Below are 25,330 nucleotides of genomic sequence, written 5' to 3' on the forward strand. Positions count from 1 at the left end.
TAATCATTTCTCGGTAATTTCTTAATCATAATAACTTCTTTAATAAATCTGAAACATTGATAAAACAACACATAACATCCATTCACTCATTTAACACAGCAGCTATAATGGCCTTATGTGAAGATTAATCTTTCACATGTATATGTATGCATAACTTACCCACAAAAACACAACACATGTACCACCACATGCACACACAATCTAAACCGAATCCTGCTGCTTTCTCTCTTCTTGTATACACCGAAAAATCCAGGCTGCAGACTCCGTTGCCAACCTGGCCTTACGAGGTACAGCTCTTATAGCACGAGTAGGTTCTGCGGGCCCTTCGGCTGGATGGTATGTAGGGAAAAGAGAAAGAGCGTCACGAGTGTTTGTCCTCTCACTCGGACAACTTGCAGTACTGATTTGTACCTCATTGTTTGACTCTTGAAAGTTGACCACAGTTGGAACATTACATGAGCTCTGATACCGCATGTTGAATGGGTTTGGGTTCACTTCTTCGCCACTGGATGGGTTCATCGTTGTCGTGCCGTAAGGAGGGAAGTAGCCGTGCGAGGGCGGATATACCAGCGGTGGGAACCCGGTGGGCCATTGGTAATGAGGCTGTGCTGGCGGTGGAACCCCATGGTTTACAAAGTTATGACCTGTTATCAATAAGAAGGAATTTGGATATATTATAGTAATATGCTTTTGTACTCGTAAATAACACATTAATAATTTATAGAGTAAAATGCCATTTTCGTCCCTGAGGTTTGGCCACTTTCGCGATTTTCGTCCAGAAGTTTGTTTTTCCGAATCTGGATCCAAAAGTTTTGAAATTTTGTCATTTTCATCAGACTTGTTAACTCCACGTTAAGTTAGGGGTATTTTCATCATTTTAGCTATTTGTTTTGTTTATTTATATCAAAAATGGTAAGATTAAATGACATAAATACCCCTGACTTGACGTTAAAAAATGAATGGAGTTAACGAGTCGCATGAAAATGGCAAGATTTCAAACCTTTTGGATCCAGCTGCGAAAAAACCAACCTTTCGACGAAAGTCGCAAAAGTGACCAAATCTCAGGGACGAAAATGGCATTTTACTCTACTTTATAAAAAAAGCAGACGAAAAAGCGTTTGTGGGCCAACCCAACCTGGCCTAGCCCAACCCGTTATCAGAAAGGCCTTACCAGGAGGAGGTCCTGGACCTGGGGTCATGTATCCAGGTGCAGGGTACGGCTTGTAGATAAGTCCTTCAGACGGTGACATCACCGGGATAAGCCATTGTTGACCGGGCTGCTGACTCAATTGACCCATTGTCGGGTCGGGTGGTGGTAACGGGTACCTTTTTAAAGTGGACCCGTTGCTCTTTTGGACCGAAGAAAGAGCGGCCTTCTCAACAGCATTCTCAGCCGAGAATTCCCGATTATCATGGTTTGACTTCTCATGGTAATCTTTGACTTTAGGTACATTTGTAGACGATTTCCGTGCATAATCCAGAGGAACCTTATTAATTTGAGAAACTTTAGACGGGTTTCCGATAAACGCATCGGTTTCGATCATTACGTCGGGTGATCCCGCTATTAGCCTTTGAACCTGGTGAACCATAAAGTGAGCGGGTCAAGTCACTAATTTTAAGTAATTAGTGTTTGGATAAACAGATTCTCCTTCCAATATAGTATAAAAATAGTTTACCTTTATTAATCTATGCAGCTCAAACACTTGAACAGCAAACACTCTTTGTTGACTGCAAACAATACAAAACACATGAGAATAACAACAGTTAGGGGCTGTTTGGCAACTTCTGAATGGTTAACCAATAACCAGTAAGAGGTCTGAATCATTAAGTGCTGAACCAGTAAGAGGTCTGAACCATTAAGAGTCAGTATAATGCTTAACCTTCAGAGGCAAATGTCTGACCAATTCAGATTAGAGGTCTTAACCATTCAGACTCTATTTAATACTTAACCATTCAGAGACAAATGTCTGAACCATTCAGACATCTGCTCACGAAATAAACAGTCTGAACCATAAAGTGCTGAACCAGTAAGAGGTCTGAACTATTAAGAGCCTCATTAGGAGGTAAACAAACAGCCCCTTACTCTTTGTAGCAAGCGTGATTACATACATACGTGTATATATGGATATATACATATAGGGTTAGGATCATGTGAGAATTACTAGGGTAATTCAGAACCTTGAGAACAATTACGGACCACACGTTTTTCCTAAGCAAAAATGCAAAAAAAAATATGCAATTTTTTTTTTGGAAAAATCACAGTTTTTTTTTTCTGTCAGATTTTTTTGGATATATACACACGTGTATATTGTCAAACTTTAACTATACATATATGTATATACATATTTAAAAGTGAAACATAAGTATTGCACATCTATGTTTGATAATGTACATATATGTATATAAAGGAAGATTATGGTTCCAAACATTTTTTTCTAGTGTACATATGTATAAATACATGTTTAAAGTTGAAGAATAAGTATCGTACATATATGTTTCATAATACACTATACACATATGCATAGTTTAAAATTGACAATATACATATATGTATAATTAAAAATTGACAATATACACATGTGTATAATTAAAAATTGACAATATACACATATGTAAATATACCAAAAAAAAAAACTCTTAAAAACGTGCGATTAGAAGTAATTTTTTTTTTAAATTTTGGGCTTAGACCATCCGTAGTGGGGCATTATTTTTGAAAAAAATCCAAAAAAAACGCCCCCCACCCCATTACATGGGGCATTATGGGGCATTATTTTTCAAAAAAAATGGGTTAGGCGTGTTTATAAAAACGCCACTTTTGGTTTGTGATGGGTTGACTTGGTTTTGACTGGCCAATGAGAATTTAGTTTGGTTTTTTTTTTTTTTTTTTTTTTGTTTAATGATTGGAAGGGGCATTATTTGGGCATTATTCCCACTACGCCACTTTTGCAATAACGCCCCATGCTGACTGGACTGCCACGTGTCGGATAATGCCCCATGGTGGGGGCATTATTTTTCTTAACCACTACACATGGTCTTTAGAGGAAATGTGTGGTCTAAGAATGGTTCTCACGGTTCTCAATAAGCATGTGTTTCTCTTAGGAGCCTTACCCTATACATATATGTGTATATTAAATGTACAGTTAGAACGATAATCACTTACTTGATAATATCTCTTCTTGTCTTCCAAAAAAGCTTCTGACCAATAATTCCCACAACATCATCAGGAGAAACACCGGATATCGAATCTACCATTGAATTCTCAGAAGCATCGTCACCATTCGTATGATCATTATAACTTCTCCCGACAGCCCTAATATGATCAACAGAGTCAACTACACGATCCCGTAAATTTCCATTAGTATTTGAAACATTTCCATGATCAAAACTTGAAGCACCATTAGCTTCATTCAATTGTATCTTATTTCTTTCGCTAGTTTTTTTAGCATTTGTTAAACAATCTGAAAAAGGTAAATTGTAGGGAGAGAGTGTTTCGTTATCTTTGCGTTGATGATTCCCACTATGATCAAGATTTATTCCAGATTGTTGAACAGAGATCGGGACCCTAAGGTCTTCGTGTTCTTGTTTCTGTTTCTGCACTTGGTTCACGAGTTGTGTGTTTAATTCAGAATGCCGATTGTTAGTTTCATCGGCGGCGTGCATTGTAGGTGTTTGCTGATGTGGAAAAAATGAACCCCTTTCACTCACACCCCCCTATATCCATAAGAATAAGATCATTGCAAAACTTATATGATAACAACTCATCTAAATCACCTACATTTAGCCATTTAAAACACAATTTACACGCTATGTGGTTAGTTTTAACTATTAACGGTTGTTTGTTTAAGCTCTTAATGAGCTGTTAATAGCTCAAACCTCTTACTAGTTCAGCACTTAAATGGTTCAGACTGTTTGTTTAGCGAGCAGATACCTAAATGGTTCAGACATTTGCCTCTGAATGGTTAAGCAATATACCGAGTCTAAGGGGCTGTTTGTTTACCTCTTAATGAGGCTCTTAATGGTTCAGACCTCTTACTGGTTCAGCACTTAACGGTTTAGACTGTTTGTTTCACGAGCAGATGTCTGAATGGTTCAGACACTTGCCTCTGAATGGTTAAGATTTATACAGAGTCTAAATGGTTAAGACCTCTAATCTGAATTGGTCAGACATTTGCCTCTGAACGGTTAAGCATTATACAGGCTCTTAATGGTTCAGTCGTTCAGACCTCTTACTGGTTCAGCACTTAATGGTTCAGACCTCCTCTTACTGGTTCAGCACTTAACCATTCAGATGTTGCCAAACAACCCCTAAATGGTTAAGACCTTTTATCTGAATTGGTTAGACATTTGCCTCTGAATGGTTAAGCATTATACTGGCTCTTAATGGTCTAGACCTCTTACTGGTTCAGCACTTAATGATTGAGACCTCCTACTGGTTCAACACTTATCCATTCAGAAGTTGCCAATCAGCCCGAAGACGATTGTAATCGGTATGGGCGTAGTAGGAAATCGAATTGCGATCAAGGAGTCATACCTCACTACTAAACCTCTGTGAAGGTATACTAAGTTGTTCATATAAAGCCATCTTGTTCCTCGGAGGCGCGCGTGGGCCGCCTTTTTCGGTATCATTTACATGAATTCTTGGAAACATTTGGTCAATATTCTTCTCATCAAACCCCCTCTTCATCTTTTTCTCCCACCTTCAAAAACTTATACCATAAAAAACACAACTTGATTAGCATCATCTACTCTTAATCCACATTCTACGCTTTCTATGAAACAAAATATCAAACAGGTGGTGTGCAACTCCAAAAGTCATAACGATTTTAAACTTGTTCCAAACATAATAACATTACTACAATTTGCAAAGATGTTGATATCTATTTGAAATTCAATATGTACAGATTTTGATGTAAAGTAACAAACTTGAATTGAAAAAACAGTTACCTTAATTCACAGACATTCAAGTTCGAATTTTTCCCCAAATGGATGATTTAATGCTAAAGAAAGAAAACCCAATTAGAAAAATGATTAGAATGGATTGTGGGAGAAAAAAGTTTGATGAGGGAAGCAAAGATCTTGTAGAGGGCGGGTAATACGGAAGCGGGTGTGAAAATCTGGTCAACAAGATCTTTCTGGATATACCAAAACGGCAAAAACACACCTCGAATCTTCGATTCTTATTTTGTAATATTTTTTTTTTATTTTTTTCTTATTAAATTTTAAGTTTTTTTACTTGCTATTCATTTTTTTATTATTAAATTTTAAGGTTTTTATGCTATTCAGAAAATGGGTGTTTAAAAACTTTTATCTAATCTAAATATTAATAAAAGACTACAAATAATGCCACATGGCATTCTCTCCTTCAACCACATAAATTTTATTTACATTTATTTAATTAATATATTTCTTTTAATACTAATAACCAATATATATAAATATCACTTATCTTTATCTTTATCCTTATCTTTATTTTAATATTAATAAATCCAATTAATAATATTATAAATATCTAAATCTAATATCTAATAAATTATTAATATCCTTTGTTTTAGACCCTTTGTTTTTTACTTATTAATAATATTACCCAAAACTTTTATATTTTTGCAATTTAGACCCTTTGTTTTTTTTACTTATTAATCTAAAGCTTTTCATCTTCTTCAATTTAACCCCAACTCTTTTTAATTTTCAATTTTGTTCCACCATACTTTTCATCATTCCCAAGCTTTTCGTTTCGTTCAAAATTTTGTGAGTTAACGCACCACAACGTGCGTGTGGGGTCAACATTTTTCGTATATTTTTCCCGTTTGGCCCGTCAAAACACATCTATTTTTCTCCGTTTGACACGTTCGTCGCAACGCACGGGTCCTGGATTAACTTAGTTATTTTTTCTATGTTTTACGTTTCGATTAAATTTCTCTGCAACGAGCATGTGTAATTCAAAGATTTTACGTCTGCTTTTCGCTCGGCTTTGTTTTTTTCCCAATTTTATTTATTTTGTTTTTACGAGTTTTTCGGTGTTGGTGATCGCTAATAATGGTATAGCATTGATACTACCTGACACCGTTTTACGACAACCGCTGCAACGCAGGGGCTTAATACTAGTTAATTAATAAAAAGAACATTTAAAAATATATAGAGTAAACTTCGATTTTGTCCCTGCAGTTTGCTAATTTTAAAACTATTAGTCCAATAATTTAAAAATTACATTTATCATCCAATATTTTGCATATTCTAACATTTCTACTCGACCACTCTAACAGCCATCAAATAGGGTGGAGGACTAGAAGCCAGGGTTATCATTTAATTAAGTGATGGATTAGAAGTGTTAGAATATACAAACTATTGGATGATAAATGCAAATTTTAAACCATTGGACTAGTAGTGTAAAAATCAACAAACTATAGGGATGAAAATTGAAGTTTACTCAAATATATATTACCATTTTTACAACATTTAAGTTTACTTTTTTCTTAATAGTAAATTACATTACTTATAAAATTTACACAACCTGTCTTAAAAAATTGTAACACCTCGTAAAATCACGTCCAATGATGTATTGACACGTGTAATAAACCCTAATGAAGTCAAATATTGAATTTAAGGAACTAATTTTTCGAAAAATCGAAAAACTTTGATTATGAAAGGACTGGAAGTGTTAACATACCTAAAATAAGTTTTTGAATAACCTCGTACGGTATTTATATTCACAAATGAGCCACTTGTTGATCGAGTGTAGCCGTTTGTGTAATTAATTGAAAGTTTGCGTAATAAAGGGTTAAAAGCGTCAACATGTTAATTCTTACCTCTGAGTGACCTTTTAACAAACTGTGAGCTTCATGATATATGATTATACTCTCGGGAATGCCTAATATTGGTCATCTAAGGTTTTTATGCCTTTAAGTGACGTTACGCGCAACTTTACAAGTTTAAGGGGTTAAAAGTGTCAATATGTTTAATTATACCTCTGAATGACCTTTTTGTGAACCCGAAGCATCGTGATGGTTAATAATAATCCCAAGAATGCCTAATATGGATTAGATAAGGCTTCGATTCTATTAAACGATGATATGCGCAAGTTTGCGCATTAAAAGGACTATTTGCGTCAAACTGCAAAAGTATACCGATTCGTATGGTATCGAACCTTCCGGTATATGATCATAAGTTAAACATGCCCTAAATATCCTTTATATAGCTTAGAAATAGGCTTAGAGGTGTTTGGTGCGCAAAAATAAACTTATTTGATCAGCAGGGACTAAAAGTGTCAAAAAGTGCATAAGTTTGCATTTTCGCGCATATCTTACGTTCTGAATATATCCGGACATCCAAAAATTTATGTAAGCATTAAAATATTTTATTTTAGCGTTTGGCATGATAAAATTCCTTTCGTCGCGTAATTTGGATCGTTTTTAGCGTCCGTTCGTGTTTCGTCGTAATTAGTCGAACAACGTGACCGTACGACCAAACGAACCGACATCCGGCATGTTTCAAGCATGTTTTATGTTCCCTATGTATAGGCATCATTGTAGAGCCTTGAAAATGGCTTAACGGGCCTCAAACATGCCAAAAATGACCTTATGTGCACACAGGGACCAATTCTGCCATTTTAAAAACTTCTGTTGCTGATCTGAGTAGTAGGCGGGCCGCGTAAGCTCTCTTTGATTCTTACGCGGGCCATGTAAGTCCATCAGAGCTGCAAAACAACTTTTATCAATCAGCAGCCTGGTTTCTGGTTTTCGCACATGGGTTTCTTCATTCTATGAGCCATTTTTGGGCACCCATAGTATTAAAAATCAGGGGGTATGATGTGTACGGTCCAGATCAAGGCTCGTTTATCAAGAAACGATCCTAACGGTTCTCAAAAACCTATATAAACCTGTTGGGATTGAACCCTATCAGAGGAACAGACAATGTAAAGCCAAAACTGGATCAGCTCAGTGGATTCAGAATAAGCAGATGCTGATATACATATCTCTCCCCTTGAAAGTGATTACAACAACTGATGACCTCCTATCTGCTGATCTTACTAACTGCTGACCAATAACTGCTGCTCAATTAAAGATCTGATGAAGACTCAAGTCCTGCTGATTCAATCTACTGCCTTGAGTCAAGCACTGCTGATCCGGATAAGTGCTGCTGGGTTCACAGCAGTAGAAGGTTGCAGCAGTAGTTCTAAAGTCTGTTTGTAATAAAATGTATTAGCAGTAGTTCAATAGAAGCAGTGTCTGTATAGATCAGAGGTTAGAGTTTGTTAGGAGGTTAGATGTCACTTTCATGGTGATGTCAGCTAAAGATCCTCAGTAGTTTGCAAGTGCTTATAAATAGTACAGTACTTTGTACCGTTCTATTAGCTCTTCACATCATTCGTCTTCTTTGCACGAACAAACTACTGAGCTCGGGCTGAGGGGGGGTTTGCATTAATTCATCATCATTGTAATCGTAATTGAAATAAATTCAATCATTCGGTTCTTTGTGTAAAGATGTTTGATTAAAAGTATTACTCTCATTTGATTGTATACAAAGTTTGTGTTCATCTTAATTTCCGCTGCACACTCATTCATCTCCATCTTATTTTACAAACAAAAATACAATCAAAAGGAAACTCAGATCCAACAAAACCCATTTGATCTTGGCTTTCCTTTGCACCTCATATCATTTCTGCTTACTCTCTGAATTCTTGGAGGATCTTGAGCTTCTTGAGAACCTCCTTCTGTCCATTGGACCTCTTGTAAGTGTCCTTTCGTGCTTAGTTTAATTGTTTAGCGTTTATAGCCGAAAAGTCAAGCGTTTTCGATAAACGCTTTCACTTTTAAACGGTTGAGCGATTGTTCGCAACGAACATGGCTACATGACCGTAATTAGGTAGGTGTTAAATCCTCAAAAGGGCACCTCCTAATTACCACGTTTACTCAGTCAATTGTCGGGTCAAACTTCTTAATAAAAAGTCAAACGAGTCCGTTTTTTTTTCAAATAAATTCATAACTAATAATACTGAAGTTATGGAACATGTTTTAACACTGAAATAACTTGGTAATTAATATAAGAACATGTTTAAGCATGTTCAACCCGACGATTTTGAGTATAGGCTCGGTTCGGAACCGAAAGTCGCAAAAATAGACTTTTGCTTTGACTTTCAGTTCTGACCCGATTTAGCTTAGTTTAGACATGCCTTAGGATTCCTTTAGGACCATGTTATAGGTTAGTATAACCCTCTGAGGTTATACAACTTGGATCCTTAGAAATCCTAGTTCATTGCATGTTTTCGTTATATGCCTAAATGTTGACCGTTATGCCCTTTTGACCTTAAAACAAGAATTTTGAAAATATGAAAAGAAAATAACCTTGGTTACTGAATTATAAACATGTCCTTAAATTTTCACATCAGTTTGAGGTCTAGATTAGGAGTTATGCTCAATAGCGTAATTAGAAAGCTTTTTATCAATTAAACGGCGTAATTAGCATAAAGCCTATCTAAACCCAATTTTTGATACCAAACTTTTTACCTACTGATGTAAAATAATATTTTGGGATTTTTGAAGATTTTTATTTATTTTTAGGCTGAGCATAACATAGGGTTATAGCTTTGATTCGGTAATTGTCGATTTTGCCCTTTTGGCCTATAAAATGAGTTTTGCATAACATTTTGATACCAAACTTTTTGCTACTGATTTTATATGATAAATAAAACATTTTAAGCTTTCTGGAATGTTAAAAATATCAGCTTTTCTTATAAAACCCGGAAATCGCCTAAAATCGCCTTTTTACGCGTTTTTAACGCATAGTATAAGTTAAAACTATTTTTAACATATAAGGTTTGATACCTACTGATGTTTAAAGTAAATTTTCATAATTAAACAGTAAGCAAAAGTTTTAAACTCAGAATTCCAATTTTGACCTTTAAAGCTTATGTGAAATTACCAAAATGCCCCTTCGGTGCATAGTTTGGTTATAATTAATAAATTTCACATATAAGCAATACCCTACTGATATAACTTATTAAATTAAGTATTTTTACTGATTATATCAGACCTGGATCCCAGATTAATATTTAATCTCTTTTATAAGTTTTAAAATGACCAAAATACCTCTACGGGGCATAATTTGAATTTAAATTCGTTTTGGGCATAATGGAAGATATCCTACTGATATCACAACATATTTAAGGCATATTAACTTGTGAAACCTGTATATGACTCTTTTGGTTACCCGTTATGCATTTTTCGTGTTCAGTAGGGTTTATGTAACTAGTTTGCATAAATTAACTGAAACGGGTCAAACCTTATCATTTTCACTTCAAAATCCAGCATGTATTTGTTTTACCCATATTATACAAGTCTCCAAACTTGTCAGGTCTAAATCACATTCTAATCCGGTCTGAGCTTAATCTTGCGTTTTGAACCGTAAACCTTTCCTTAAAACTAACCGGTCTAAGTTTCAACTTAAATAAGACCCGTTAGGAATCTAATAGGTTAATAAAACCTTCGTTCCAGATTGAGAGCCCCAGTAGAAGTACTTGTGCTTGCTGATTAGAATATACGGCTGAGTATAAATTGCATTTTAAGCTCAGGTAAATACTTTTAACTTATTTTCCCTTATACGGGATTGGGATATGGTATTATAAAAATACCGCTTGGTCGGGTGTAGAAACCTTTTAATCGGAGATGATTAAATTGCATAATCCCGTTTTAATCAGTATTGCTTGATAACAAATATCATTAGGGGTTAATGACCGTGTCCTGGATATCCTTGGCTCATTTAAAAAGTGAATGACCACAACTTAAGCACAAGATATAGGCATAACACCTCCTGTTGCATATGTAAAAGATATACTCACTCGTAAGGGTGTCTTCTTGTGAGAGTATATTTGTGGTGTGTCGATTAATCTTGATCGGTTTGTTTAATCACCGGCCCTAAATGTTGGACAAACATGTAAATCTGATACAAGATTGTTATTAATATAATTGTCCCAAGTTATAAAAGAATTTTTGTGCCTTGTGCATTCCAAATCAATTTTCTTAATCATTTTCAAAAGAGTTAGTTAATTGTATTTACCAGTGTAAACTGACGCATTTTTCAAAAAGGTTAAGTGACAGGTACTGTACGTAATTGGCTGGGAGCTTAGGGCGTTAATAGGGAATCTTGCAAGTTCTAGATGTCTAAAGTCTGTTGAACAGTGTTTCATTTTAATTTCGATCCGCCGGTGGATCTTTTACAACCGTTTTTGTAATACTTGATATTACTCTTTATCGGATTGTAATAAATTTATCTTTTGCTTCCGCTGTGCATTAAATTGTGTTATTTGACTATGATGATATCAATTACGTCACGGTACTCCTCACCGGGCCCACCGGTAATACGTGGAAATATCGGGGTGTGACAGGTTGGTATCAGAGCCAACATTGAGTGAATTAAACACTAGCCTTTTGTGTTTAATCTCAATGGCATGTTGCGACGTGTAAACTCACAAAATTTAGAATGAAATGTAAAAGAAAACTTGCGAAAGATGAAAAGTACGGGGGACCAACGTTGAAAGTAAAAACAATCAGATATAAGATATTCATATTAATTCAAGAGATATTAATAATTTATTAGATATTAGATATATGCTAATAATGTTATTTTTATTGTTAACGTGTTAATATATAGAATATATAGTTTAGTTTTCAATATTATTAATACTTAAATTAATTCTAATTTAATATTAACTTATTAAATATAGTAAGACGATAAGATTTTAAATTAGTTCAATACCTTTTTTCCTTATTAAATATACTAATAATATTATTAATATTTAATAAGTTGAAGGAGAAAATGACATGTGTCATTATTTGGAGTCTTTTATTTTTGCAATTTGGAGTCTTTTATTTTTTATGTTAGAAGATTAGATATTGATATTGAAGGTATTTATCTCATTTTTTATTTTTTTTGCAATTATTTTGACCAAATTCTAGATCTCACTTAGGAAATTTAGTGTCCTGTTTCTCTTTGTTTACGTGTGCATGTTAGATATCACTTGGATATTTAGGGGGTGTTTGTTTTTTGTGAAAAGCACTTTCAAACCTCTTATGTGTGCCCCACGCAGACCACACGCATACGTTTGAGTCTGCAACGTGTTTATTTTTTGGAAGTGATTTCATAAAAAACCTCTTCTAAACCTCTTCCTCGCACACCTGACATTACATCTTCAAATCTCTTCTAAGCCTCTGCTCTTTCAAAACACATCTCAAAAACCCTAGTATCATTCTTTTCCACAGCGACACCTCCATCTTCTCTAGCCAGCCGACACCTCCACCTCCTCCGCCACCCCACATCTCCGTCGACCCGACCTTCCGTCGATTCTCTTCCTCTGGCGATCTCCCTCTTCCGTCGATTCTCTTCCTCCGGCGACCCCACCTTCCGTCGATTCTCTTCCTCCGGCGACCCCACCTTCCGTCGATTCTCCATAGCCGACACCTCCATCTTCTCCAGCTTAAGGTCCGTGTTCTTGTTGATTTGTATAGTTAATTTTTGTATAGGTGCTGTTTGTTTGAAATTATGGTGTTGTTTGTTTGAAATTGAGGTACTGTTTGTTTGAAATTAGGTGCTCTTTGTTTGAAATTAGGTGCTCTTTGTTTGAAATTAAGGTGTTGTTTGTTTGAAATTAGGTGTTGTTTGTTTGAAATTAAGCTTGCAGAAGTTAAAAAACAAACAGTCTTCTTCTTGCAGACTGCAGAGATTTGCTCCACCTCTTCAGCAGTAGATGTCTGCAGATGCGGTCTGCAGACTGCAGACTGCAGACGTTTACCTCAGAAAAAACAAACAACACCTTAGTGAATAGTTTCTTCTTGTTTACGTGTGGATAAGGATAGTCGGTGCCATTTCTTTTAAAAAAATATGAACATTGCATGGATATGGATAGTTTTTTTTCCTGATTTTCTTGTTAGTTTGATTTTAATTTTATTAGGGTTGTAAATAAATTATGAACAAAGTTTTTTTAGTCATTTGTTTAAGTTTATTTGAACAAAAAAATTAATACCGAAAAGATATGGTATCAAATTCAGTCATTCGGGTCAGATTTAACCCACAATGTTTCATCTGTATGACAAGTTCTGTGAAGTGCATGTCTATGTAGCCATTAATTAGATTAAAGATGTCAACATCAATACACTACACTACTATTACAATTGTAATAGTAACAAGTAACAATCTATTATCTATTATATATAATAAATGTGTTAATTTTTGCTGATGTGTCAAGCTAGGAGGCCTTTAAATTTTGCTTTTTGGCGGGAAAATCCCGTCCACTTTTTTTTGGACGCGGGATCCGGAATAATTCAGGTCGGAATATGGGTCAAGCATGACAGATAATGGATCCTTTATATTTCATTTTTTCTCATTCTTCTTTCACAACCCTAAAGAAACATAGTTGCAGCTCTCTCTGCCTCCTATCGCCACCGCCAAGATCCCTCCTCAGTTCCACAAAATCTCACCTATCGACAATCATACACTCGATCTAAGGTACTAGAACTCGATCTAAGTCTTTCTATTTATCAGATTTCCTTCTTCCTCTTAACCCTAATTTGATTTCACTTGGCCTCTGTTCTCACTGCTTCCCTGTTATCCAGATCTCTGTTACCTATCAATCAAGATTGTTGTTTTTCAGCCCAATTCCAAGCACAGCCAGGTATGTCGAGGTCTTTTGTTTATCTCACAGTTTTTTTTTTTTTGTTACTGATCGATTTCTAGGGTTTCTGGCATAAATCAATTGATCGATTTCTAGGGTTTCTGGCATAAATCGATTTCTAGGGTTTTTGACATAAAACGATTTGGGGAAAATGGTTAAAAACGATACAATACAACTTATCTAAAACAGGTGAAACAAAAATTGTCACAATTAGGAATTTATGATTAAGTGGGATTTTATGAGGTAACCATTTGGCCAATTTAGTATATGTTTTAAGGGTTTAAAGTGAAAACTGCATAGTTTTATATGTCTGGATAAAATACTGTGGAAAATGATGATGATATGATGTTGACTTGCTCAGGTACCACTGAAGAGTTGGTCGCCACGAGAAATATGGAATATTTAAAAGCAACTATTGCAGTTAGATGTGTTTGGATGGCTTCATCAACAAATAAGGGTGATGTGCAATTTTGCATTAGCCTTAAAATGGGTAATTTTGATACAAGTCAAACAGATTATATTTGGGTTGACATGGAACCTTTTGTCTAAAAGTTTCTAACTTTTTACAATATATGTTTTGTATTCCCATTTTTTGATTGTTTGATTTTGCGATATTCATCTTCATTATTAATTCAAATGTTTATGGAGATCGAAGTTACTTTAGGGATAAAGTTTCATCAAAATTTGTTTTACTAATAATAAATATATTTGAGATTTAAGGTAAACGTGAACTTCAATTTTCCGGCAAAGGATCTGTCAGTTTTGTGCACCCATATATGTGATTTTGAGCAATTGATAATAATGATAATAATAATAAAAGAAACAAAATAAAATTTAATGAAAGAAAAGCAGAACAAGTCAAAAGAAGAGGATAGATTGGGGTGTATAAGGCTGAAAGATAAAAGTAATCCTCTTTATTGTGAATGAGTCTACTTTGGTTTGTGTTTAATCTCAAACTAATGTTTTGTTATAATTCTTCTCTACTTGCAGACATCAATGTACCTATTTTACATCAAGATACAATTTTTCTCATCTTTCGGTGTTTATCTATTGTATTTTAATATTTTTGTTAATTGGTTAGACTCCTTTTGTTTTTTATTTATGTTTCCGTTTTTTATGTTTGATTGATCTTGGTTGCTTGGTTACGGGGATTTTGAACAATTTTGATTAGTATCTGATTCTTACTATCGTTCTTGGTATGGTTTTTCGTTACAGGTGGAAACTGGGACGGAATGCCCCAGCCGTCGCATCCAGTAATTACGGCTAGGGTTGCGACCAGTTGATCTGGAGCCAGCTCAGTTGACAGGTATGCATTTCTTTTCCTTTTTTTTAAATAGTATATGTTGATTTTTGGTTTCCATTGATTTTAGTCTATTAAAAAGTGTTTGTTATTCTTTGTTCTTCATAGTTAATTTTTATGGTGTTTTGTAATCAGATTCAAACATTTAAATGCGATTTTTAGTCGAGTACTAAATGTAATCAGATAACAATTGAACCCCTCCAACTTTCAGGTACTTCAGATGGTTCAAACAGTTAGTTGGTATTTCAGCTTCATGATATTTTTTAGTCCAGTACTAAATGCTTCGAGGAATTTCAATGCTAAGTAAATTGGCAAAATGGGTGAATTTTTGTGTATGTCAAAACGGGTCGGGTTAGACTGGGTAATCCATAATTTATTTAAATTTATTTATACACACTCAGTGAATCAATTATGTGTTAATAAAACTACACAAAGTCAGTAATAATCTAAATTATGAAAGATGATTGAGGTAAGTTTGTAGGTCTTTCGACTCATTTCTTTTTAGTTAACCTTTTACTTGACCCATTGACCCGTTACAGATAATCACAATCCGAACTGACCCATTCATAAGTAAATTTGTGGTATGCAGATTGCTCTGGGTAATATATTGAAGTTCCGAAAGAAAAACTGGCAGTTCGATATTATTGGTGGTTTCATATACTTCATCTTAACCTTTTCAATGTTCCCACTGGTACGTACCTTTTGAATTTCCCTCTTTTTCTTTCAGAAAATAGTTCTAATTATTATTAATATTATTATTATTATTATTATTATTATTATTATTATTATTATTATTATTATTATTATTATTTTCTTTATTTTTAAACAGTGCAAACTAGATCATATCCTACAAGATGATACATTTTCTGGTCACATAAAAAACTTTTTTAGCGCGATTTGGGAAACTTTTATGTACATGGTTGGTGAATCATATGCATCTTTTGTGGGTGCTTTGATACTGTTGGTGGCTGCAGTATTATTTGTACCCTCCAAAGTTTTCAAGAAAAAAAAAGTTATAGTTCTACATGTTTCAGTCCACTTGGTTTCAGCTTTAGTTCTCATGTTGTTGATGGAACTTGCTGTTGAAACCTGCATTAGGCATAATCTTTTGGCAACATCAGGCAAGATTTGTTCTTTGTTTTAATTGTTAATACTTTAAAATTACAATTTTACAACAAAAATTATAAACATATATACAATAATTACATTTAAACTACAAAATGAGATGCTCATCTGTCTCTTATCTTCTAAATTCTTACACAATATAGCGTACATAAAACACATTCTGTTTCACTTTAACTGGTCAACCTACGAACTGGCAGGTCTACCAATTACTACCTATTTAATTAGCTAAACGTGTTCTCGGGTTCAGCCTAAAATTGGCATGAACCCGTTCAGACCAAACTCAAACCTGCAAATTACATGTTGGGTTTCTGTCATGTTTCTGTGTCAAAAAATAAAAAATAAATAAAAATAATTCGTTTCTGTACATTTTGTTCCCAGGTTATCACTCATTATGTGAATGGTATAGAAATGTGGAAAGTGAACATTTTCCGGACCCCACAGATCTAAAGGCGCGTATAGAGCAATGGACTTTCGGTCTTTATCCCACTTGTATTAAGTATCTTATGCCAACTTTGGATGTTCCAGAGGTTCAAATTATTTTTTAGTTATTTTAACTTTCAGGGTTAAATTTCTATCCTAACAGCAAAGATTATACTCATGCTATAGTGCTACAGTTTCGATCATGTGAGTGTATTCCAAGCTCTTTGACTTGCCGACTTATTGCTTTTGCGCCTTTTGTAGCTGACAGTTTTTTACAACTGATGCCTTAATTATTGTTACCTTTATTTTTACAAAGTCAGTATAGATATCCTTTCACCACTGACCTACCTAGAACATATCTATATAGAACATTCAGCCCTAAATTGTTCATCCAGTTTAGACTCCAAGAAGAGCAGATCAAGTTTTATTCAAAAAGGTATGCGACTAGACATTTTTCAATCTTCAAAGTTCCGGTTAGGTTTACTAGATTATTGTATTATGTTTATATCGGAATTGAACATTTGTACTTGGTTATTAAGGTTGTATTTGATTCGATTTTGTTTTATTAGGCCATTTGATTATGGTTTGTTTGTCGTTTTGTTGAGATCTAGCCCAGTAGCAAGATTATTAGTGTCAGATAGTACAAATCCGACGCCATAAAAGCAGTTATATCCCAGTGCAAGGCTAATAAAAAAAATTATTTTAGTCAACCATCATTCTTTCAAGCTCATGATTTTCTATACACATTAGCTCCAAATATAGAACATTAAATAAATAATGGAACATTATATGCTCCAACATAAATATGGAACATGTAGTCTTTTTATTTTACATTTGTTGTATACGTAATTTAGATGTTTTAACCCGTGAATATTCACGGGGAATAACCTATATATAATATATATATCTCCTGGTGAGCAAGATAGGAAGGTTTACTGTTGGTGTGCAATTCTACCCTAGATGTAAGTTTCTTTTTTAAAGATAAAGCCATTTTACTCTTTACGTGCTCATTAAAAATTTATAGCTTGAAAAAATTGTTGGTTGAAAGTTGAAAAGAAGGAATATGTAAGATATAGAAGTTTGAAAAGTTGGAATTACAATATAGGCTATGGGCACTAGCAGTTCATTGAGCCCGTTTTAAAACCAATTTTTGATACAATTGGATAAATGATTTAAAAGTTTCTAATTATGAACTAATATATACTCTATAGCTACTGTTAATATGACTGGGTTTTGTACTTTCTTTTTATTATACTTACAAATCTTATGGTATGGAATTTGATAATGTATTCGAATATATGGTTAGAACCCCGTGTATTACACGAGTTGAATAAATGTAATTTTATATATTAAATAATAAAAAAGTTATATCTTTGAGAACCCCCTGTATTGTACGGGTTGAGTAAATTTAATTTTATATATTAAATAATGAAAAAAGTTACATTTTTAAAACCTCGTGTTATACGGGTTGACCACATGTAATTTTATACACCAAACAATAAAAAGTTATATCTTTACAAACCCTATGTATTATATGGATTGAATAAATCTAATTTATATACTACATAATAAAAAAGTTATATTTTTTAAAAACCACGTGTATTACACGAGTTGCATAAATGTAATTTTGTGTAGTAATATCTTTAAAAAAATTTAACGGATATACTCAATATACGATGGATGAGGTGATTGCGGTGATGGTTCTTGTAAATGTCATGTAAATATAGTGATTACCGTATTTGAGTTGAGAATTGAACACGAAAATAAAAGTATAGAACCAATAAACATTGACTAATATTTTTGTTTACCCCTTATAAACATTTTTGAAATAGGTTTTATCCTTAACTACTTTAGTTTAATAAAATAAATAAATCATTTAAATTATATTAATTTATATCGAAAGGATTAGTCCAAGCGTTATGTGATGTGTTAACCATATGAAAACGCACGTTTTGACGTATCCGATTGAACTCAATATATCCTATAGTTGCATTGCGTTTGGATCAAAACGTAACATAAATCGAATTTATATCGTACAATCATAACGTATTATACGCGACCCGACTAACTCGAATTAATATCGTCAAGGCAAAAACTCTTGAGAGGGTCAAAGTGGCATTTACAAAGTTTATAAAAAGTTAAGTGGTTAAAAATTGCATTTCCTGAACTTAATGGCATTTATAAAGTTTTTTATGCCACATGTCAATCAATGAGACCACTTAATTTTCACTTTCTCGCTCATTGTATGACGTGGTAAACCCGCTAATTAATATGTTTCTAAGTTGACAATTATTTTCCAAGAAATTCAAGAACTGGGCATTCGTGATGCCATATTATATTGATGGATGTAGTATGTACCCACTTATATACGAATCTTTATTCCCTAAAGTACTTCGTTAGCACCTCAAGCACACCTTTGTCTCGGTTGAAAACAAATCGAGTGTTAGACGCACCAGAAAAAATAAACCTTTGTCTCTGTTGAAGACAAATCGAGCGTTAGCCGCACCGATAAAAAAAAGAGCTATGAGGTTCGTATTCTTAGATCTCTTCTTTAAATTCTTCAATGACATTTTTAATGTTATGTGGTTTATCAGTTAAGTAATATAAGATATTTTTTGTATCCTAATTGGTTATTTAAGTTAGGAAATGATAAATGTTAGTGTGCTCCTGTTGTATTTGGTGCAATTCCATCAGCTCGTGTTGGATTATGTGGGCACATAAGTAGTATCACTCAATTAGGTACATAGATCTACTTATTTATAGCTAATCATTAGCTACTTACGGACTAATTCACTTCTTATGAAGTTCTCATTTGTTTATATTTGGTTGGTTTTGCATCAATTGGTGCTCCTCTGCCTCCGGTAGGTAGAATTTTACTCAAAATGGGTCGATTCGTATAATGTGTTATCTAGAAAGTGGGTAGTAAAGCGTAAAGTAGGTAATTGAATGGGTATGGTTGGTTGCGTAATAGATTAAATGGGTAACTTTTAGTACGGATACAAATGGGTCGAGTTGGGTGACCTGTCGAGAATATGCGTTAGTTTTTATTGTTTTATAAATAAATGATGAATAGATAAGATGGTAAAATATATTGATTGCTAAAATTGTTATTTGCTAGCTCTTAGTGTTCCAATATCACATTACATGGGTAAGATATTCTTTTGGTACTTTCATATTGTATTCTTATTCGTAATATGTTGTTGTATTTGATTCTTATTCATTAACTTAGCGAAAACAGAGTTTTAAGTTGCCTCATTTCAATCTACTATGTAATTTGAATCATTATAGTTTGGTTTTCAGGATCTCAACTTACGTATTTAAAATATTAAAATCATGTTTATACATTCTAGAAGTCATATTTACATGAGATTCTATTATGTATAGGACGAGGATTTTCAAGGCTATAAGGTACTAAAGAATTATAGCCGCATTAATTGTTGATTAATTTGTATAATATGTTTTAACTTCGGAAGTTTGAATGTCATTCTAAAAACTAAAATTTTAATTCAACTTATTTTTTTAAATTTGCAAATTTGAAGGTTGTTTCTATAACTTTTAAAAGATTCAAGACTTTTACGGTCAATATAATTAATGAGTTTCAATCATTTAATCAATAAATACATACATATTCAATTGTTTTGTAAAATGTTTCAATCTACTTAAATAAGAAAATAATAATGATAGCAATTTTGATTAGTTTTCAATTTCCCTTTTTAAAAATACACGCTATTGAACTATAATTTTCATATTAAGTGTAGAAATTTCGGTACTTTTTGTAATTATAGTTATTTTTTATAAACCATTACCAAAAAATAAATTAAGAAATATAATTTACTTTCCATAACATGGTAACAATATTAGGTAATGATTTTGAGACCCTTTGTCACTCCATGAGGACCTCTAGAGTTGCGTTTTCCTGCCAAAACTAGCATTCTTACTTTTGATAAGGTACCGTATTTATGATATTGTGCATTTGGAAATTGAAATTGCATTTTGGTTAGTGTTTTATTGAATATTGTTGCATGTCTAACAATTTTTGAAGGTTTGTTGCAGAATTTTTTTTTCATGACTTGCATGAAGAAGTGATGACGACTGCTGGCTGCTCATGGCCATGGTCTATTAATAGGCGTTCAACAACTTAAGTCAGAAATCCTTTTAATTGAAATTTGAAAGGGCATTTCTATCCAAAACATCACATTCAGCCTTAAATGAGTTGATCAATGTTATTTCTTAGTTAGTAGAGCTTTTCTTAAGATAAACTATATAATTAATTTAATATATTTTTATGTACGATTAACATTGAATTATTGAATATATATCCTCACAAATTTTATAAAAAAACCGTTTTAATAAAATTAATAAAATATTAGTATCCTTAAAAATAGAGCGACCCGTGGGTACCACGGGTTATAACCTAGTATCTACTATATATATATTATATACATGTGACATCACCCAAATCAAGTCATTTCACTTTTTCACAACTATTACTCTCTTTATGTTACATGCTTACTTTTCAGCAATATTTCTGTTTTAATCTTGCATCGGAGGTTGGTTAAAAAAAATTACTATTTCTATGGTGATGCTAACAACTTCGCATCAACAATATAATGATAAGCTCTACTAATCTTACTAAACTTTGGTAGTTATTATCTCCTTTTTGGAAGAATCGGACAATGTTTGGAAACATCAACAAAACAAGGGAGAACATTATTGATTCCATTATTCTTCTTTTGTATTTGTGGTTCACTAATAGAAAGAAAAAAGAGTTAGCATTGTATGAGAGAATTGGTTACAAAATCTAATTCTTTTTCTATAATTTTCTTTGTCCTCCTAACTAGTTACTTGCTAGTTAGTGAGAAATAAACTTTCTGCCGGTTAAAAGAAGCTTCACCCTAGTTATTTTTGGCACCTATCCATAACTAATATCTAGTAAGCAGGGGCGGACCTAATAGGGGAGAGGGTGAGTGGGCACCCCCTTTAAAAAAATTTAGTGTATTTTATAGATAAAAATCTTGATCGCACCGCTTGAAAGTTTGGCTGAACCCTTCGTTCGCATCCTCAGAAAATATTTTATGAGTCCGCCACTAGTAAGGTAAAGATGGTTATTCGTAATCTTGGCAGATCTTTTGTAAACCTTAAATCTTTGGTAGAAATTTAATATAGCTTAAAGAAAATTTGTTTACAGGCTTTATGAAAATGTGTTAATTTTAAAGTGATTAAAACTCAGTTTAAATAAAATCTCTTGATCATAAATTGGATGTATCTTAAGTTTTGAATAAGTATGTCTGTTGTATGCAAGGTGACCTATATTAGTCATCCTCATTTTGTTCATCTTTTAGCATTCTTTACTTTTTTTTTATAACTATAATATTTGTTGTTAATAAGTAGATATAAGGCTATAGGGTGTGGTTGGAGCCCCCAAGGGGCTTTATCAGTCCACCTCAGCTTCACGTCAGCGTCATGTCACCCTTGGGGCTTTATCACACCCCTCTTTAACTTGCATGGTGTGAATGGAACCCCCTATTAATAAAAATAAAAAAAAATAAAAAGATTTCATTGGGTGAATTTACATGGGCCTCACCTGATAAAGCCCTTCGAGCTCGTTACCATGATGGAGCCCCATCAATGACGCCCCTTCTTAAAATGATGGGTGTGGGTGTATAGCGCTGAGGGGTGCTATAGAGTGTGCCGTGGCGAGGGTGGCGCCTCCATACCCTCCAGCCTAATAATATGAGCATGTGTACATGTGTATACATGTATTTAACATTGATGTCACATGCTCATAATTTACGCCCCATTTATTAGTCATGGGCGTAATTTACGTCCCTGCTTTCTTTCGTTCCCTCATATATTTGATTCTTGTATTTTCCATGTGCTTCCTAACTCTTGTATACATCCTGAAAGACGTCCTTTAAGTTTTAGGTGCCTGTAATTCAATCTATCCTCAAAGAAAACTGGTTTTATATGAATAAACCTCTAAAATTACATAATTAAACATGTTAAAAACCGAGTCAAATACCCTCACATCACTTGTTGATCTACATGTAATTTCTTTTTTTTTTTTCACTTATTTCAGGATTGTCAATATGACAATTCGTTCTTAGTAATCATGTTATCCTATTACTAAAGACAGAAAGTTGTTTGATGAAGTTAGATGATTGATTCCTTTTTAACTGCTCCCATTTTCACGGGTCCAAATAATGGGTCCCGCTCATTCATAGGGAGTTCAAACTTTATCATCTGAAGGGGTATGGTCCCAGATCTCGCGTCAGCATCGACCGCGAGTGACCATTACCCTTATCAAAACCCTCACTAGCTAACAACCTACTTGTGTCCGTGCGGGAACGCATCGACACAGTGGTTGAATCCAATCTGTCCAATGATGGAGGAGGACTTACCTGGAATATGAGAACGGTATAGCGATGCGGCTGGCATCGCATCTGGTGTATGAAAACGGAAGTATTCACAACGATGCGGCCTGGCACCGCATCCAGTGAACACTTCTATCAATACAGAGAAGCTGGATAACAGCAACAGTCACCACAGACGACGATGCGGCCTGGCACCGCATCTCGCGTATTTCTTGATCAAAGAGTGAGACGCGGGAACACCTACAGTTACCGCAAACAGCGATGCGGCTTGCACCGCACCCTGTCTACTCATCAAGTGGGACTGACACCACAGAGCAAGTAGCACCAATAGCAGCCGCCTGTCAGGACTACGTAAGCAACAGACTGACGTGGCGTCACCTCCCCGGCTGACATGTCTGACACACCTGCAAAGGTGCAGCATGCCGTCAGTCTATCCATCCACCTCCTCCTTCACTCCTCGGCTATAAATACCAACCCCAAACCAGGTTTGAGGTATCTCTTCACAACTCTCTCACTACTACTACTATCATACTTTGCTTCCCAAGCAGACTACTGATTCTCACGCCGGAGAGTGGTAACAAGGAGCACCCCCCACCCCATCCTCCTTGTTGCGAGTCACGGTTTGTTTCCTTGTGTAGGAGATCAACCCACCGGTGATCCAGCCAGCAATTCTCGAGAGGAAGGGATTAACCTTCTTGACGAGACCAGAGAGTTAACCCTGCCCGGTTAACCATTGTTTCATCATTGGCGCCCACCGCTACTCTTAGCACTTTTTCAGCCATCCTTCTCCCTCTCAAAAAATCATGACTGATCACCAAAACAATGCTGGGGATAACCAAAACCCCGCAAATCCAGGGCCGGTAGGGGTTAATCCCTCAACCTCACACCTTGGACACATTGGCACGTCGACGCAAAGGGGTCCATCCCTTATGTTCGGACATGACCTTTCACAGTACGCATCTGTGATCCCACCAGACATGGACCCTCATGCCTGGTATGACCAGCAGGCAGCCCTCCTGGCCGCAACATATAACCGCGCTTGTGCGGAAGCGCAAGTACAAGCTGGGCCTACCCCGGCGCCGCACACCCTGCGGGTCGTATTTTACAATACGAAGGCAGGGTACCCTCACGTCCAGCCTCGAGAAGCAGACGTGAAGACCGCGGATCATCTTACTGTGATGTCCGCACAAGCGCCCTGAGAACCAGCCCTACAGGCCGAAAGCTTAGGGCTGCACATACCTTAGGGCTGCAAAGCGCCCTGAGAACCAGCCCTACAGGCCGAAAGCTGCGGCCGAAAACTCAAAATTCGCCCCGCGAATTGCTCACGCCCATGTCACCACAAAAAAATTCCCATTCAATGTTGGAAAACACAATGGTTCGTCCGACCCAGACGACCACATGAACATTTTCATGGGTGCAGGGTGTCACACCCCGATTTCCACGTGTTTCACCGGTGGGCCCGGTGGGGGATTACCGTGACGTAGTTGGCAACAATATAGTCAAACCACAATATTTAAATGCACAGCGGAAGCATAAAGATAGATTATATTTCAACCATCAAATGTAATATCCAAGTATCACAAGTAGTTGAAATTAATCCACATGGGATCAAAATGAAAATATAAATATTGTTCAACAGATATGGCATCCCAAGCTTGCGAGACACTAATGATGCTTAAGGAGTGGCCAGCCTATTTCGTACAGAACCTGCATTTAATCTTTTTGAGGAAAATACGTCAGTTTACACTGGTAAATACATTCAACCGACACTTTTGTAAAATGTTTAATAAAACTGATTTGAATGCACAAGGCACAAACTCTTTATAACTTGGGATAATTTATCAATTAAATCTTGTAAAAGAATTACATGTTCACTATGCGTTCGGTCGCCCGGGTCGTGCCGGGTTTAAGGTTAATAGACACGCCACAAAGCATAAAGCCGTGGCGGGAAAACCAACGGTCATACTTTTAATTAATATAGACACATTGCCGGGTGTACGCCTACACACGCGTGTCGAGGTCGTGGCCATTTCGTAAAATGATGCCAAGGATATCCGGGACATGGTCATTAAGCTCCCAAAGGCGTAAAGCCAACAAAACCAATTTTTAAACGGGTCACATTGATAATACCCAGCTACTAATGAGTTGGGGTCAATTGCCCGACCAAGCAGTATTTTAAATACCGTAACCCAAGCCCGTATAACGGAAAATAAGTTAAAAGTATTTACCTGAGCAAGTAATAACCTCAATCAAACAAATGCAAGTATCTTTTACTGGTCTCCTATTCTGGAACGAAGGTTTATAACAACCTATTAGGATCCTAACGGGTCTTTAATTTAGCCTTAGGTTAGACCGGTCAGTTTCAAAAGGATAATTACGGTTTAATCGCGTGAAAGGCGAAAACCGGGAATGGAATGTGGGTTGGACCCAACGAGTTTGAAGACTTGTTTT

At 35.1% G+C, this 25,330-nt stretch overlaps 1 protein-coding gene and 1 long non-coding RNA gene across 7 annotated transcripts; one reads left to right on the top strand and one right to left on the bottom strand.

Moving 5' to 3' along the window:
* Positions 1–17: 17 nt before the first annotated feature.
* Positions 18–5,152, bottom strand: LOC110921032 (ELF3-like protein 2). Of its 2 annotated transcripts, none has more exons than XM_022165296.2 (6): positions 4,945–5,152; positions 4,532–4,706; positions 3,161–3,711; positions 1,677–1,728; positions 1,172–1,577; positions 18–644 (listed from the first exon to the last, which is right to left on the bottom strand). In XM_022165296.2, the coding sequence occupies exons 2-6, from the start codon at positions 4,682–4,684 to the stop codon at positions 202–204; spliced, it is 1,605 nt and encodes a 534-aa protein (XP_022020988.1). In that variant the 5' UTR covers positions 4,685–4,706; positions 4,945–5,152; the 3' UTR covers positions 18–201. The 2 variants fall into 2 exon arrangements, with proteins under 2 accessions (XP_022020988.1, XP_035842604.1); XM_035986711.1 differs by having other exon boundaries at positions 4,532–4,712; positions 4,945–5,151.
* An 8,210-nt stretch (positions 5,153–13,362) lies between these two features.
* On the top strand, positions 13,363–17,098 carry LOC110922303. 5 transcript variants are annotated; one of them, XR_002583048.2, is made up of 7 exons: positions 13,363–13,494; positions 13,602–13,660; positions 14,022–14,150; positions 14,876–14,966; positions 15,096–15,171; positions 15,550–15,651; positions 16,464–17,098. It is a non-coding gene; the product is annotated as an uncharacterized LOC110922303 (long non-coding RNA). The 5 variants fall into 5 exon arrangements; XR_002583047.2 differs by having other exon boundaries at positions 15,096–15,651; XR_004886225.1 differs by lacking the exon at positions 15,096–15,171 and having other exon boundaries at positions 15,172–15,651.
* Positions 17,099–25,330: the final 8,232 nt, after the last annotated feature.

The sequence above is a fragment of the Helianthus annuus genome, chromosome 17 (assembly GCF_002127325.2).
Source record: "Helianthus annuus cultivar XRQ/B chromosome 17, HanXRQr2.0-SUNRISE, whole genome shotgun sequence".
NCBI classification, from domain to species: domain Eukaryota; kingdom Viridiplantae; phylum Streptophyta; class Magnoliopsida; order Asterales; family Asteraceae; genus Helianthus; species Helianthus annuus.